The 18,793-nt window shown below is 35.6% G+C and overlaps 1 protein-coding gene across 1 annotated transcript; it reads left to right on the top strand.

Moving 5' to 3' along the window:
- The first annotated feature begins 518 nt into the window (after positions 1-518).
- Positions 519-18,001, top strand: LOC129005717 (splicing factor Cactin-like). Its single transcript, XM_054434697.1, has 12 exons — positions 519-664; positions 3,570-3,755; positions 4,935-5,346; positions 5,800-5,974; positions 7,017-7,150; positions 7,946-8,063; positions 9,741-9,917; positions 10,359-10,554; positions 13,072-13,264; positions 13,696-13,850; positions 15,407-15,551; positions 17,761-18,001. The coding sequence occupies exons 1-12, from the start codon at positions 651-653 to the stop codon at positions 17,947-17,949; spliced, it is 2,094 nt and encodes a 697-aa protein (XP_054290672.1). The 5' UTR covers positions 519-650; the 3' UTR covers positions 17,950-18,001.
- Positions 18,002-18,793: the final 792 nt, after the last annotated feature.

The following is an 18,793-nucleotide window of genomic DNA, read 5'->3' as shown; positions in this document are numbered from 1 at the left end:
TCAAAGAACCTAACCGACACAATGAAAATTGCAGATGAAAAAATCCACGCTGAAATAAACAAATACTTAAAAGCAATAAAGAAAAGAATATAAAAACATGCAAACCCATATCACAAAACATAGAACACAAAACACAGCTCAACAAGTACATATATGTTTTCTCAATCCTTTGGGTGCTTCATCCGTGGCCAACCTTGTTTCGGGTTAGGACATTGCTTGATCGGCCCCAAGCAGAGAAGAGTCACCTTAACCTTCCATTTCATGAAATCCGTCAAATCTTTAGAATCCCGAATCCTACTTTTAATTAACAAAAACAACATACACCACGATATACCACATCTATGTTTCTTACTAACAAAATCTATTCACCATTGAATTATCTGGAAAATAAGATTGTGTTTACCAACGGACAACCACAGAGAACATTGAGGTCTCATGGGTAAAAAAACCCAGACCGCCTTTTCGGCAAGGAAAAAAAAAAAAAAAAAAAAAAAAAAAAAACATCCAGTTGTTGTTGTTAAGGTTAATTAATTCCACTGTGAATACTTTTTATTTTTGTTTGTGATGTAATTATTGGTTTTATTTACATATAATGTTGGATTGAATGTATTCCTTGAACAAATATTTACTGTAGAATATTAGTAAGCTTCATGGATTACGATAGGTAAGCAACCTTCTACCTTTTACCTTCCTACTTCAGACATTTATAAATAGGCCTAGCCTAACTGAAAGACAGTGTAAGAACACCATTCATATTCTTTTAACTTTGGTAACACTATATCTCTAAATGAGTTGGTAAGATCTGAAGCGCATTAGCATAATTACAACAGTCTAAAACATTTATTTTGTTGGTTTGCCCAGGCCTGGGGCTTAAAGAGTGTTTCCAACAAAGTAGGACCTAGGCTAAGTGTTTAGCCTTCTTCTTTTTGCTTTGCTTGAACCTTATTTGGGTACAGTTTCTTAACTGGGCTATGCTAATATTTTTTAGTTAAGTTATATTAAGCCTAAGTTTAATTATAAAATGAAACTGTCATAACCTAACCTAACTTTCCAAACTTGACTTGTGTGAACCTAGGCCTAGCAATAACTCAGCAATAAGTAGTGCCTTATAAAATCTATTGCTGGCCGTTTTGCAGAAAAATACGGCCGAGTAACTTTAGGTTAGCCTATTACCAATAAATGTCACCTGATAGAGGACACATTAACGGACACAACAGTATCAATATCATGTAGGCCTACCTGGGGACTAAGTTTTGGGGGGTAAATGCAACAATAAGTAGTGCGCACGCCTTATAAAATCTATTGTTGGCCGTTTTTCGGAAAAATACAGCCGAGTATGTTACTACCGATAGTGCCACCTGATAGAGGATACATTAACGGAAACTACAGTATCAATCTCATGTACCTGGGGACTAAGTTAGGGGGGTAAATGCCACTTGGCTGTATTTTTTACAATCGATTTTATAAGGCGCGCACACTACTTATTGCTACATTTACCCCCCTAACGTAGTCTCCAGGTACATGATATTGATACTGTAGTGTCCGTTAATGTAGGTCTATCAGGTGGCACTATCGGTAGTAACCTACTCGGCTGTATTTTTCCGCAAAACGGCCAGCAATAGATTTTATAAGGCGTGCGCACTATTTATTTTTGCATTTACCCCCCCTAAGTTAGTCCTCAGGTTCATGATATTGATACTGTTGTGTCCGTTAATGTGTCCTCTATCAGGTGACATCATCGGTAATAATCTACTCGGCTGTATTTTTCTGCAAAACGGCCAGTAATAGATTTTATATGGCGCGCACACTACTTATAGCTAAGTTATTGCCAGGTTCACACCAATCCATATTTGCTGAGTGAAAAAATCAAATGAAGGTTTACTAAACGAATCATTAGTTTTAATCTATGCTAGTAGGCCTGTAGCCCAGTTAAGAAACTGTAGCCTACCTCCTTATTCCTTTCATCTTTCATTTCCTTCATCATCCTTTCATTTTGAACCCACTCAATGGTTCAGATAAGGTTGACTAAAGAGCAATACCGTAGTTTTAACTAGCCTATAGACCTACTTACTTACTTACTTGATACTTGTCTTCTTTATCTTTGACTGTGATTATGGATAGATAGCATCAAATTTAATAGTACCTACTTAAATTTAACATATAGCCTATTTACAATACATTAACTTAAATACTTAAGTTACTAAGGCTGTGGCGGAAATTTCATCCCGCGTGAGAGGTTCCTCCACCAACTCTTGCACACTATAGAGTGGCCTTTGCAAGAGAGAATTGCCCAGGGTCGATTTGAAAGCTTTCAGGTATAGGTGTCTGACTCTTTAGGGCAAGGTGTTGGAATTAAAGCAGAGTGCGGGTAGCTCTTTTGTGTTAGATGGCAGCGACGCATGTTCAAGTCATTAGCTCTACGTTTTCCGTGGTTGTAGTGGCTACTTCTGCTATTAAAGCTGGTCAGGGTCAAGAGAGCAGAAGATGTTGAGCGGCCAGTCCTAAAGCCATGCTGTTATTTTGAAGTCGTAGGCTACTTGCATTAATAATTAAATAAACTACTCTTATCTCCTTTTTTTATTGACTGAAAAATTATGTGTAAATAAACACAAAACACGGTTAAGTCAAATACTTTTGTTACTCCGGTCACAAAAACTATCTTGACCTTGCAGTAGTACCGTCCTCCCCTGCCATCCCTACAAGTTGTGTTGCTCGTTTACCCAAGCAATAAGATTTAAGATATTCTAGATTATAATACAAAAATAGCAGCTTTTTTGATAAATATAAATTTTGTGGGATGAATACAAATTAACTTAGTCACATCCTGTGGAAAAAAGCATAAGATATGGTTCCCATCGCCAAAATGGGAGCGGAAATGCCAAGATTTCTAGAAAGCGACGGTTACACCGAACTGCTCTCAAAGCAAGGTTGGTTAAAACAAACTAATATTTTACGATCAAGGGAGAATAATTTGATTATTTGTTATTTCGAGGTCGGTTGATAAGGGATCTACAGTAGCTGGATTTACTATTTATTTTTGCATTTACCCCCCCTAAGTTAGTCCTCAGGTTCATGATATTGATACTGTTGTGTCCGTTAATGTGTCCTCTATCAGGTGACATCATCGGTAATAATCTACTCGGCTGTATTTTTCTGCAAAACGGCCAGTAATAGATTTTATAGATTTTATTTTATAGATTTTATTTTATTACAGTGCCTAATAAACAAATGAAAATTTTAAAACTGATCTGGTATTCCAAATATTTTTTTTCACAAAAAAACGGTTTCATAAATAAGTTGATTTTATGATTCTGGTACTTAAAAAAATTATTTTAAGTGCGTTACTGTGACGATCTTGGAAACTCCTTCCCCCTTTCTCACACCGCTAAGCTGAACCCCTTCCCCCTCCTTGAGCGTTGTGGACGGCCCCAAAGTTACATCGGGTATGCTTAGCTATTGAGAATAGGTGCGTCTAGGCTACGAGCGAAAATTATATAAATGTCTGACTCTTATCTAATAGGCCTACACAGGTAGATAAATTTTGAGTCTGTTATTATTTTTGTACCCAGGAAATCATCTAAAAGTAAACACCAGAGCCAAAGAAGCAAACATTCTTCAAAATCCAGACATCAGAGATCTGATGACTCGAACAGTGATGATGAACGACATAAAAAAAAGAAAAGTTCCAAACAAGATGACAAGAACAGACATCGCTCGTCAAGTTCTTCCAAGAAACATAGCAAGTCAAAGAAAAGGTAAGGTAACTTAAATTTAATTTCTTATTGGTATGCTTGTTTAGGCCTAATTTAACTTAACTTATTGTTATCAATAATTGCTTTAGCTTTTTAAAATACTTAATCTACCTCAGACGGGTGAGTCTAATGACTTAGTTTTCATTTCTATATTTTTTTTAAATTCATTAATACTCTAAATAACTTCTAAAAAACTCACTCAGTGTGTAAATAATTAAAGGTACCATAGGTACTTTCCTGTTAAAGGGAACATGATCGATGATTTTATTTTTATATATCGATATTTTATTTTTTGATCCGATATAGGCCTTTCAACCAGTATTGAAACATATCAGCTTTCAACTACGATAACTAAAAAAAAAATATTGTTCAGTACCGGTATCAACAAACAATAAGAACAATATAAGGCCTATATTGAAATGAAACTGTTCTTTAAACTAACCTTGCATTTAACTAACCAAACTTGCTATACCATACCATTTCAAAATTCCGTTTGATATTCCCCACATGCCTTTTCTGTTATCAACAGAAAATGCTTGATTGTAAAGGAAAACAAAAACATCGATATATCGAGAGAAAAAATCATCGATAATAATGAATGTTACCTTAACAGGAAAGTACCCAATTAAATGGTCACGCCTATCCACATCCCATCTTCTAAAGGTTTAGAACAACAATAGGTTGTATGTAAAGAAAAATGTAGAAAATGTAGATAGGTAGACCTTGATTGCTGTACATTTAATTTAAAACAAAACATTAGGCCTACATGGTAAACTTATGTTCTAAAATACACGTACAAACAAGGCATGGGAAGGGCGGCATGCCACATGCATTTAACAGTACTCCTGAAGAGTGCAAGAAAGCACCGCCATAATGGCACAATTCTACTAGACACAGTTGGCAGAAATATCCACTTCCTCCACTACTTTTATGTAAAAAAAAAAGCATTATGCGAATATATCCGTAAAGCCTGAAACACCAAAACTTTCATTTAGTCCGTAAAAATTGATGTAGTGGATTTAGTCTATCCGTCCCATCCATGAAGGAAAATTCTTTAGGCCTATCTCTATCTCAGTGTATGTTAAGTAGCATAAAAAATTAATGCAAATCCATGCTAGAGAGTTATCAAAAAGCTGTTTTTTTTTTGCATTGGAATTTAAAAAATTAATTAATGTGTTTCAGAAGAAGCTCATCATCAAGTTCGTCCTCATCGTCAAGTTCATCCTCGTCTGAATCAAGCGGCTCAACTGAAGTAAAAATGCTGCAGAGGCTAAAAGAAGAGAGGGAGAGACACATTTTAGAGAGGAAAAAGCAAAAAGAGCTCATGAAAGCTAACGAAACCCCAGAAGAAAAACGTATGCGCCGTCTACGCAAGAAAGAGCTCAAAGAACATAATAAGAAAAAACGTATGGGGTGGGATAATGATTACATAAAATATACCAACTCTGACAACCCTTTTGGAGATGCAAAATTGACAGATACTTTTGTATGGGGAAAGAAACTTGAAAAAGAAGGGCTTAGAGGAGTGACTCAAGAACAACTTGAAGTTCTGAACCGACAGAAGCAAGAAGAGAACCGTAGGGAGTTGGAAAAGGTATTATACTTACTTGTTAAATTTCTTTCACCATTGACTTGTTTAGGCCTAGACCAGCTATTAGTTGTAAGTATTGTATTTGTCTCACTTCAAGAATTAAGACAATATATAAGGAGTAGGCTATAGGAGGTGGCCAGATAGAGTGATGACTCACTGCATACCCATTGGCAAATGCACATGTTGAGAAAGAGAGAAAAGCAAACAGCAGATTTCATACTAGAGACGAATAACAATAAACCATGTCTCATAAGGCAAGAACGCCACTGGGTATGCAGTGACGTCATCATTTATTCCTGCCCACCTCCTATACTCGATCCATCTTGAGTGTATATTGTTCATGTCATCACCAGAAAGATAGGAAATACCCCAAACGCAGTAAACCTGTAATTGTCTCAAAATTATACTGTGGGTGTTAGCCAGTATAGAAATGTGTGTAATTTCTTGTTTGTATAGGTGAAGAAACGCAGGATGGAGCGAGAGCTAGAACGTCAGCAAAGGGAGGAAGAAATGTCCTTGATGCAACGTAGCAAAGAAGCAGCACAGTTTCAGGAGTGGCAACAACATGAAGATCAGTTCCATCTAGAACAAGCTCGACTACGTTCCAGAATACGGATACAGGACGGCAGAGGTAGGCCTATTTCAAAGTTGTTTTGATACCTAGATACTCACAGGTACGGTTATTTTTATTGAAGGCCTACTGTTAACCTGTAAATAGTCTATTCATGTGTTTCCATACAATTTCTGTTCGTACGGAGTAGGCTTGGTAAGCTATTTGTTACTTCAGCAGCGCCAGTTTTCTAAGGGCCGTCTAAAAGTAGCAGTTGTGTGAGAATGGAACAACACAGTATGGACAGTCTGTTGTCAAACACAAAAGATCACACCAATCAAACTCCAACTAAATGCAGAGGACTCAATTTATCCATTGCACTTTTAAGTGAAATGTTTCGGAGTAATTTTCTGACCCCATACAATTCTGGCTGGACCCTAAAGTAACACGGAATCACTATGTCCTGCAGATCTGTACCAAGTTGTCGGGAGTAATCTGTCTGTTAAAGGAAGCTAAAATATTTTGTTACTAAGAGATATTAGATTAATTACTACCATACACTTTTTTTTAACCTATGACATTATAGAGTCTCTTGCCAGCACGTTCTAAAATCCTGCTTCTTCAAAAGAAAGTCCTGGGTATCAGTACCTCAGCTGATCATCTTTCCCACAGTAGGCCTATTTTCTAGCAAATAGGTATTTTGTCTATGTATAGCCAGTATAATCTGAGTTCCATAGTCCAGATCAAACTGAAGATCTCATGTTACACAAAGGGGCTCGAAGTTCACTTAACTGAATTAGACATTGACATCCCCCACCCCTTTTAGACTGTCAAAAACTCTTGCCTGTATCAGCGATTAAATTTTGATAGCCTACCATAAGAGATTAGACAGTTGGGTGGATCAAAGTTAAAATAAGAAATTCGCAAAAGACATATAGGCCTATTTGTTCCCTATACGAATATGAGGAAATGCAGTTTTATAAAATAAGAAGAAACCTGATGCAACATGCAACTAATCTGTAATATCCAGTCATAGATGGAGACTTCAAATATGAAGTAAGTTAAGTATTTCCTTTCACTGAACAAACAATTGTTTTCAATGTTCTATGTTTGCTTGTTTTAGCCAAACCGATTGATCTACTAGCTAAATACATCAGTGCTGAAGAAGAGGTGGATGCGGTTGAAATGCATGAACCTTACACATACCTCAACGGACTGATGATAAAGGATCTAGAGGACCTTATTGAGGACATAAAGGTTTGTATTTCCCTATATCCAGTAACTGTTAATGATGTAGAAAAGAATGAAATGTTTGACTTACTTTATTATCTTAAAATAGAATAGCTTATTAAGAAAATTATCGGCCTATTGAATTCTGAATGGTAGTATTTACTTTTGATTTCATTTAGTTTGATATCTTATACCGAGACTGTTTATATGCACCTTTGGTGGCATAGCCACTTATGGCGGGTTCTGCCTGTCAGGGATTAGATAGGTCCCGAGTGTTGCTTGCACTAAATGCGTCGGGGCGCTCTACCATGGACCTCTAGGTCTCGACCTAGTGGAACCCAGGTGGAGTGACGCTTAAACAAGCAGCCGGAATCCCTGGTTAGGATTGAGGGGCAACCCTCCTTCCGAAGGGTCTGCTTCGGCAGCCGGCGAGCCTGATGACCTTAAGTCATCCGCCCATGATGTGCTAAAGGTTGATGCGTAAGCTTCGGCCTACATCATGGGGCCCGGGTATGTCCTAAAGGATAGGTACCGGGTATGCAGTCAGGGGGCTTCGGCTCTCATGACAAAACGAAATGGAAATGGAAATGGCATAGCCACTTAGGCACAGTATCACTTAGGCTATCTTGTAGTCACGCCTAGATAAAATTGTTGTTGAAAGTCCTCATTTAACAATTTAGGCTAACAATCGTAAATTATATGTTTGTTTTAACATAACATTTATTGCTAAGCTTCAAACCACAGAATAATTTTTTAACTGTTTAAAAAGTTCATACGTGTATAGCCTATTCACAGTTTCAATTATTGACTGAATTTTTTTAGGTTTACAAAGAACTAGAAAAAGGCAAAAATCTTGACTACTGGAATGATATAACTGTGATTGTTGAAGATGAGTTGCACAAGCTGCGGAAGCTAGAAAAACAGTCTGAGTATGAAGTAGGTAAGTGAACTGTATTTGCCGATCACGTGGCTTATAAAATACACTATATCAGTCTTTAAAGGTTATCCCATTGTACATGTTTTGTTTTTCTACCCAACTAGTTAAAAGTTTTAAAATAGGTATGAGCCAAGTCCTCAAAAAATATTAAAACACACATTACATACAAACATACATTAAAACAAATACATGGGCCAGTTTAAGGAAAATTTACTTGGATATTAAGAGAGAACAAAGTTGTTAGAATAATACTATGAACTAAACATCAAGATAGTCAAAAGTTTATACTCTAGTCCACGTTCACCAAACAAGCTGGACTATCAAGAGATATATATTTTTTTTTATAAATACTTTTCAATGAAATTGCGACCATACAAAGTAGGTATTTTAAGCCAAGTATGAATGGAAAAGAGTGGCACGATCTTGTAGTCTTGTTAGTGACTAAGGTCGACATTCCTTAGACACAGCTGTTAATTAATATCCCATACAGCTAATGGCAACTAAGGGACCTACTACAGTTTATATTGGAATCCGAACACCACAATTTTTCTTTGGTATATACGAATTGGTCTAATTATCAGGATAGTACTGCGGATAGTCGTAGTGCTCACTCGTGCGGACGTTAATCCACATAAGGGTGTGTCGCATCCACAGTGCATACCTATAAATCTCTTCATGTCCAAAAGTACATAACCTGCAAGAAATATAGACTTTCTGCAAGCTTTGGACTTCATGGGATTGGTCGTTGTGTAATAGCGCACTATCTTTATACTCTTAAAAACTTAGCAGTAGCACCACATCCAAAGCCGCTGCCAGTTACAAGACATCCAATATCTCAGCACTGTCGCTCGACGCTCAGAGCTCCTGCATATGGTGCTAAGATGGGTTATGTTAGCATTCACTACAGTTGGTTAAACAGTATTCACAGTGTGCAGATGGTCGTGGGACAGTGCTGAGCTATCGGATGTTGTGCAATTGGCAGCGGCTTTGGACGTGGTGCAACTACTACTTTTTTAAGAGTGTCAAGTGCACTATTTCACGATGACCAATCTCATGACATCCAGAGCTTGTAGAAAGATTATTGCAGTTACTGTACTTTTGGACATAATGAGATTTGGACATTGTGCAACAGTCAAATATTGTATATTGGACGTCGAGAGACAGCTCAAGAATTGTATTTTGGATGTCGTGCAGTGCATCCGTAAAAGCTCCTTACTGCTCAGTGAAAATGGGATGGAGTAAAGTTGGATATGTTAGTTGGGTATAGTTAGGAATTTGAACTCTAGGAAAATTTACAATGTTTTGAAACATAGCCTCCTCTAATACACGTCTGTAGTGTTTGTGTGTGGTAACGTCACCGTAGCTGGCCTATTGCCATGGCAATAACAGTAAAAACAAAAGTGTAAACACAAACATTGAAGATGCTCCATTATGAATTGGTGCAACAGCTGTTTTAGTAGGCCGGGACTGCAATGATGTCTCTTTTGTCTCGCTGCGACCTTGCATTAGAGGAGGCCATGTTAAAATACCTTATATGTTGATGTCATATAAACCGTCTTGGTTTCCAATAGCCAGGCCTATTTGCAGAAGTAAGTTCTTATAATCCACAATTTATTTGACTTTTTTATAGGTTGACAAGTTCATAATTACTGCATTATAAAATGTTCTCTTTATCTTCAGCTGTAGGGCGGAGGGAAGGTATTCACCAGGCGGTGGCACAAGACGTAGCCTCAGTGTTCAAGGGAAAGACGGCTTCACAGCTGGAAAAACTGCAGATTCAGATCGAGAGCAAAATCTCTGCCAAAACTCAAGGCGTCGACATAAGTTACTGGGAGTCACTGTTGTCCCAACTCAAAGGTATTTGCTCTTTTAATTGTACTTAAGTTGCCATGGTTACTAATCACCCAATCACAGGCTACTTAAGATGCTATGGTTGCCCAATCACAAACTGTTGTGACAGAAAGCTCAGCAGACAGATGTGTAAGGAGCATACAATTGTCATTACAAGCGGATATCTTGACTTTGAAGATATCGATATTCTTTGTCTTGCTTAAATTAAATTTTTGCCAAATGAAGTGTAATGTTTTAAAAGCAATAACACAGGAGCCTACTGCAAATAAATAATTGGCCGAATAGTTTAATATACAATGAATTCCAACACATTACTCTAAAGATACATAGTTTCTCTGAATTTTCTTGGTCAATGAGGAACCTAATTTGAGAGGTATCTATTAACCACGGTTAATTTGCCGAGTTAGTAATTTTACTGGCTGGCATTGATATTGTGACTGTTTGCAGCCCACATGGCTAGAGCTAGACTGAGGGACAGACATCAAGACAACCTCCGCCGCAAGTTGGAGGTGCTGAAGGCTCAGCAGGGGATGGAGGGCGAAGGGGAAGTGGAGGAAGAGAAGGGGGAAAGGGAGGAGGGAGCAGAGGAACCAGTCCCATCTACATCTCAGGAGGGGAAAGCAGAAAGCGAGGGTGAAGAAGAGTAAGTAAATACTTTCTACAGGGTGTTCAAAAAAGGTGGGACATAATTTACGTACTGATTCCTTGGGTCAAAATAAAGAGAAAATCAAGAAAAACATTTTTCCCAAAATCTCTTTGTTAACCAGATATCCGCCATTTTGTATTTTTTACATTAATATTTTTATCTTTGAATTTTTTCAACCGATCTTTATGAAACTTGGTATGTATGTTAAGGTAGGAAAGACCCATCTTAGAAAAAAAATATCTTGATTAAACCTAAAATTTCAAAATGGTGGTCATTTTAATTGTTTAAACTCAAATTACTCAAAAATGGCTGATTTTATGAAACAATGTCAACAACACTTTTATTTAGGATTTTTAATTTTCTATGAAACGATGCCAAGATCAAAAAGATCGAATAAGAAATAGCTGAAATATTACGATTTTTAGTTGTAAAATGATTGGTTAAATAAATTCAAAGATAAAAATGTTGATGTAAAAAATACAAAATAGCGGATATCTGGTTAACAAAGCGATTTTAGAAAAAATTGTATTCTTGATTTTCTCTTTATTTTGACCCAAGGAATCAATGCGTAAATTAGGTCCCCACCTTTTTTGAACACCCTGTATATTCCATTGCTGTCATTGATACTCGTCCATTCACAATTTATTACTAAGATGTAAGGATTACAGTAGTAAGGAGATATGCAGGTGTTAAGAGTTGATGATCTTTCATCTCAAGAACTTTATGCTTAATCAGAAAGTGCAGATGCCTAACACTAATGAAAAAGCTATCTTCATAGTATAACTAAATGTTTATCTCATTTCAACAAATTTCTACTTGACTCTAGTATATTATTTCTAGGGATGGACGAGATTGGATTTTTAGTTCGAGACGAGACGAGACAAGATTTTTTATTTCTCATAAAATTTCGATACGAGATCGAGACGGGATTTCCCTTCTCATACACAACGGGAAATGCACGTTCAAAATTTTTACCTGATTTTGTAACATTGTTAGATGACTGTTAAAATACAAAAATAATGATAATAGGCAAGAATATTTACAATCTTTTATTAAAAAACATCAGCATGACATTTTTTTATTAATCACGCCTAACTTATTAAAAATGCCTACGATTAGGAAACATAGTGATATCAGTTAGGATAGAGTTCAACTTATCCTAAAATAAAATAAATCATAAAATAAAAGCAATATTAATTTTTATAAAATAATTACTTGTTTTGACTTTTTATAGTAATAAAACATTCCTCACACTGCTTACACTTAACAAAACTTCTCAAATGTTATTAAAGTAATATTATTAAAATAATTAAAGTAATATTTACATTTAAAGAATTAATTAAATAAGAACGCCTTCACAAAGGAAACACAACTACAACACGCTCCTGTATTGCGGGTATTGCATTGACTTTCTGCAGGCGTTTTAATTTTTTTTTTTTTTTTTATTCTCGTCTCGATAAAAATCTCGGCCAAAAAGAAATCTCGTCTCGTGTAACAAGATTTAAAATTTCCCGAAAATTTCCCGAAATTTCGAGACTTGACCATCCCTAATTATTTCTTATTCTCCTCTGGCACAACTACAGTGAAGAAAAAGATTAATACTGTACAGTTTGAAAAATCTGGAAAATATAGGCTATTTTGTACCAACAACGACGAATGTAACGACAAATTGTCCTTAAATATACAGTATTTGTCCATAAATTGTTTATCCAGAATGTAGTAGACCAGTGTTTCCCAACCTTTTTCCGTTCAGGGCACACTAACTAGAACAAGTTTGTAGTCACGGCACACTTGTCTACAAAATATCGTTGGTTAAAATTACATTTAGTAAGTGCATAAAAAACTTTTTTTTTCAATTACATCTTACTCCGTAAAACCTATTTTTTACTAGTAAATATATTTATATATATATATATATATAAGGTAAAAAATATAAAACTCACATTTGTTATCTAACATGTGTACATTATTTAGTGTTTATTAAGTGGAAAGTTTTAAATAATAATAAAACATTGAGCTTGATTAAAATTTTGTATGAATTTACCAATAATGAGTGAGAAATATTTAATAAACCCTGGTTTGAGTTCTAGTGGGAAATTTGTGCTCGACTTTTGCTCATTAAAAGTTTCTTTCTTGATCAAAAACTTTTTAACTACTTAAAATTTCGCGGCACACCTACAGAGGCCTCCCGGCACACTGGTTGGGAAACACTGTAGTAGACTGTAGACACCCTGCAACTCTTTGAAAATCATCTGTATATTAACAATTATTGGTTTTTCTTTTCCGAGCCGGCTCAAATCTTCCACCCGACCGATTTTCATCATTTTGATCTTAAATTAAACGTATGCACACAAAGATTTGCCATCAAGCATCGTCATTCAACTCTGAAAATCATATTTATTACTTTGTTTTGTTTCAGTTGGTAATTATTTATTTAATTTTATTTTGTGTGCATGATGGTAACTTTTAAGTTATAATCAATGGTTCATTCTCATGTGTGACTATGTGTTGCAGGATTGACGAGGAGCAGGTAGCCAACACCATGTTGACTGAGAGTTTTGCAGACTATGACTCGGGCCAGTACAGTCCACAGTATATCAGTGCTACTCAGCTGGAGCCCGGCACTATAGTGACCAGTGAGGAAGATGATGCTAGGAGGATAGCATTTGCCAGGTTGCAAGTGCAGGGTACTGGCCGGCCTGCACAGGTATACACATTTTTATTTATTCTTTTTCTAATATGTGTTCAAAAACACCATTAACACCTTTATAATGTTTGTTTTTTTATTTTATTTTATTTTTTGGGGGGGGGGATTTTTGCAAGGGATCAGTGCAAACTCTTTTAGTGGTCGTTTTGTTACCAATATAAATCTTTTTTATTATTATTTTAATTGATAGGCCAGACATTTTCATTAAATCTATCACTATACAAAGTAGGCTGAACCACTAGAACTGACATTTTCCATCGATTCTCTTTTTATGCTGAAAATCAGTAATAACAACTGACCTAAAAAAACGACCCATCCCAGCTTAAATTAAACTACCCTTTAATTTTTACCAGTGTGTTTTCCTTTAATATAAATTTTTCTTTGTCCAACATTTTTTCCTCTTTCACTGATGGTCACTTGTGATATTACAGACAAGGACGTCGCTGGAAGAGGAAGTTCTGCGAAGAGAGGCTCGGAAGGGGATGACCAATGATGAGGCAGAGTTCTCCGTTGAGTCCGCTCTGGACAGTCAGGTGTATCTGTGGTCTGACAAGTATAGGCCTCGCAAGCCCAGATACTTCAATAGGTGCGTGTAAAACTTTGTTTAAAGTGTTGGTATTTACAAATTATTATACGCTCAACAACTGTACTCACAATATTAAGCTTAGAATGTTTTGTGAGAGGTGTGCGAGCGGCTTGATTTTCCAGTTGAGCCAAGCCTAGCCTACAAGGTTGAGAGATCGATTGGTTAGTCAGGAAATCAAGCTTAAGGTGAGCTTTGCACGATCACCATAGCAGAATGATTTGCAAAGATCACTCAATCAATAACTTCACGCTGTCACCGCAATCTCGTATAATGGCAATAAGGTTTCCGTGATTGCTGGAGATGAAGACAATGTCTCCACGACCAGAGGAAATGTCAACATTCTAAGAACGCGTGGAAACAGGGTTCCTACTCTACTATTTCGAAACCTTTTAATCTGTTAATAGGCAACTCTTATTTTCCAATTTTGTTCTTATTCTCTTGTTTTTCCTTAGACAATTGTGAGTGTTACCCCACTGAACAATTGACTAAACTGAAGACAACGTATAATTTGTCGCGATCGAGGAAAACTATGATGATATCTTCTCAACTGTGTTCAAGATTTACCCGCAATTGCAAAATACGAAGGTGTCTCCATTGCCACAGGAGATACTTAAGATTTTGCCACGATCGCAGAAGACTATGATACCTTTTCTGTGACCGCTGCAGATTTGCAGAATGTTGCCATAATCGCAAAAAACTATGACTTCATGCAAAATTATGAATTCATGACTTGCAGGAGGTGTTCAGAATTTGGCCACGGTTGAGGAAAACTTTGATTATGTCCACACAACCATGAGATATGTTCACAATTTAGCTGCAATCACGGAAGACCATGATGATATTTCCATAATCGCAGAAGATATTCAAGATTTTGGCGTGATTGCAGAAGAGATAATGTTTACAAGACTGCGGAGGGATAAACAGATTTTTTCACAGTTGCAACAATATTTAATTATCACGATATTAAATTGATATATGAACTTTAAACCTAATTTATGATAACTAACATTACATTTTGAAATGAATATTAGTGACGGATTAATGCATTAATTGGCATATCAAAATTCATCATAGAAAACAGTTCAGCTCGACTAAAAATCTCAGGCTCGCACATCTCTAATTTACACATACTGTTTATTATTTTCATAAATAATTACAAAGTTTTTAACTGAAACGTCTTTTTGTTGGCATTTTGATGATCTCAGTGTTCTTTAATATTTCCAAAGATGTGACAATTTTTACTATGTGTATCTTTATACCTAGCTCTGGTAATGAAAGTAATTTCCCAAAAACCTTGAGCAACCAATTTGTAATTGAGCAAGAATACCATTTCATGCTATCTATTTTTGAAGGAACCTGATGATGACCAGTTTGAACAGTCAAAACTGATCACCATTGTGATATATTTAATGTGTATTATTTATCGTCTTGTTTATGTTTACAGTATGGTTGTAGCCGTGAGTGTTTGACAAGGTATTTGCCTGTATTCGTATTGTATAATGAAGAGGAAGACTGTTAGTAGTGTATGGTGATTAATTTGAAAATCACAATTCCAGGGTTCACACAGGATTTGAGTGGAACAAATACAACCAAACTCACTATGACATGGACAACCCTCCGCCCAAGATTGTGCAAGGGTACAAGTTCAACATCTTTTACCCTGACCTCATCGACAAGAATGCCACGCCCGAGTACTTCTTGGTGAGTAACTTCATCATATTCAAACATGAAAGCTTTAGGACTGGAATGACAGAATTGAACTAATTTACAGTGCAACTTGAATTGTGCAAGTAAATAAATAAATTCAACCTGAATAATAAAGTTAATTTCAATTGTTGGTAATTTTCCTTGCGTATTTTAATATGTGCTAATTGTGTCCATCATTAGGCGAGTATATTGTTTGGTTTCGTTTTGTTTGTAATGTAATGTCAAAACACGCATCATGAAATTTTGTTTAAGACTACTATTTGTTTATTTTAAATCACTTTTCCTGAAAAATCTTATCCATACGGATTTTTGACTAGGTATTAGGATTGAGTACAGTCTCACCCAAAATAATCCAGATAATTGGAGCTTTGATGAATTTTAAGTTGTGATTCGATTTGATTAGTACTTGATTGATTCAGGGTTGTTCAAGGAAAGGCTCTAATCAATGCATCAAGGGATAAGAGATAGCTGTGTAGATAAGATTGGTTGGTCAGGTTGGCCAGAGAACTCACAATAATACATCCCCTGGTGGACTTACCCAAAAAGACAATATTTCACAATAGTTCCCATGGGTCTTCATTTTGTGTTTTCTGTGTGTACTATGTCCTGCCTATTTATTATAGTACAGTGTAGTCCTGATGATCCAAACTTCGGTAATCCAAAAGTCCGCTTAATCCCAAAAAAAATTTTATAATTAACTTTAAAATTTAAAAAAAAATTTAAATTTAAATTTTTAAATATTTTTTATTAAATTTTTTTTTAAACCAGTACATGCTGTCACTTATCGGGGGAAGTTGAAACTACTAGCGTGACGACATAATGCAGTTTATTGTAGACACAAAAAGTGATGACCCAGTACGTGCTGTCACCCATTGGGAAAAGCCGAAACTGTGTATAACGACAGTTAGCTGTACCTCGTCGAAGTATTCTGTAGTGGCCGGGCGAGATAAACTTGTTGTATTAGAGTATTTTACTAAATACTTCACAATTTTTTTAGTAAACATTTTTCATTATTGTCCCCTCAAGGGTCCCCAAAGGGTTCCAATCCCGCCAAATCACCAATGGATTTTATTTAAGTGATAATGCTGCAACCCCTAGGTATAGCCTAAAGTACTGTGAAAAACAATCCCGTGCTTGTGCCTAGGGTCCTAGGACAAATAAATTTTAATTTTAAAATAATAAAAAAATTAAAAACCAAAAAAGACTTTTAATCCGAAATATTCGGTAATCCAAAATGGGTCCAGTCCCAACCATTTCGGACTCTACTGTAATATTATTAGCTTAACCCTGCGAGTGTCCCTTGTTTTGGCCTTAATGTCTGCCTATTTTTTGCTCATTTGCAAGGTTTTATTAAAACGGATCTGAGAAGCTTGAAAACAATGTTAATTATACTGTTCTATATACCATTTTGTTTGGAAAATCATGGGCTTCAATATTATACATAAAACATAAGGAACATTTGTTTCAAAAAAAAATTTTAGGTAAAAAAAAATATTTTTGAAAATTTTCTAAAAAAATAAGTTCACACTCAATGAAGTTGTATAAATTATAGGCCTATAAATATTTGAAAATAGCCTCTTTGTTCTAAATTTTATGATGATTACAAATATAAAATAATATAAGGAAGTAGATTTGCAAATAAATAAGTTATGGGCAAAAAACAGATTTCAGTACATAGCGTTTAGCTAAGAATGCATAGCCTAACCATAGATAGGAATCTGGCTGATAATTTACATCAATATCACTACCTACTTCTTCAGGATCATCAACCAGCCCTTCAAAATCACTTAAATCTTCTTATAATGCACCACGTATATCGTATATCACTACTTTTGATTTTTAACACTAAAACAATGATAAACGTAATAAAACACATCAGTCATCGGTCCGAGGTTAACCAAGCTGTTTACAAATACGCACGTCAGCTGTCTGCTACAATATTTTCGGAACTAAAATGAAAAGCGCTTAGAGACAGACCTTCGGAGAAAGCTCTGAATCTGTCAAATAAAACGATACCTAACTCGATCCAGTTCAATCCGATTTTGTCAGTCATAGAGCCTTCGCCGTAAACAGTGTTTGTGAGTCGATGCGTCGACACAAAACACTACACAAAGTGTGTTATGTGTCGATGCAGCGACAAATAACACTCGGAGGGTTAACTAGATTTTTTTTTCAGTTTCTAAACTTATAACATTGGTTTCAGACCCCATGTCCAGAGAACCACGACTTTGCCATTTTACGATTCCACGCTGGGCCACCTTACGAAGACATTGCATTCAAGATTGTGAACAGAGAGTGGGAATACTCTTACAAAAGAGGATTCAGATGTCAATTTCACAACAACATTTTTCAATTGTGGTTCCACTTCAAGCGTTATAGATATCGTAGATAAATTTGTATGTGTAAGATACTAACTTTATGTAAATATATTTTTATATTTATTATCTTTGTTATTCAATGATTACAGATCCCAAGTTGGTTGTTGTCAACTTTTGCTTGTTTTTGGTGAAATAACATATGACACAACAGATGAATTCATTTTAATAATTGAAAGTGACTTCTTCATAATCATTTAATGTTAATGACTAAGCTTAAGTATTTTATTTATTACAAGTTCAATAATTTAATTTTATCAATGATAGCCCTTCAATTGTTATAAATATCTATTTTCATCAGTAAAAAAGGTTAAAAAACTGCCCTTTAATCGTTTAAATTTTGATTCAAATCTTTTCAATTAAAATAGTATATTTCATCATATTTCAACATTATGTAAATATTTTTGAGTATTGAGATATGATTTTGGCCCAAGAGGTTACAATTAAGGGAGATTACATGGACTATTTACAAGCAAATATATTTGAAAAATTCAAAAATTCATTAAAGGATACGTAGAAATGTGTGATTTTTACTTAAACTTATGCAAAAAAATTTCAGGGGGCCGGAGAACCCCCTGGTAATTCCGGCTCCACTGTCGCCCAGTGGAAATCCCTTAATAATTCTATGGTACAAGTTGGCTCCCAAAGTGACACATCTTGGTTGCAGCTGTACTACTATAAACAAACAGCTGTTCATGGAATGATGGAATGTTGATGTTATTCATTGAGCCATATGTTGAGCAAGTACAAATAAAGATGTAGGTATTGAATTCAATTTGCTGAGGTACGGGTATTCAATTAAGACTGACTAACTATCAATACTTCAAACACTTTTGAACTATCAATTGCAATAAGGAATAT

The sequence above is a fragment of the Macrosteles quadrilineatus genome, unplaced genomic scaffold, assembly GCF_028750875.1.
Source record: "Macrosteles quadrilineatus isolate MER2022 unplaced genomic scaffold, UCM_ALF_1.0 Scaffold_31__1_contigs__length_1484076, whole genome shotgun sequence".
NCBI lineage: Eukaryota > Metazoa > Arthropoda > Insecta > Hemiptera > Cicadellidae > Macrosteles > Macrosteles quadrilineatus.
Note: the sequence above shows the minus strand (reverse complement) of the source record. Positions and strands in the feature narration are given on the sequence as shown.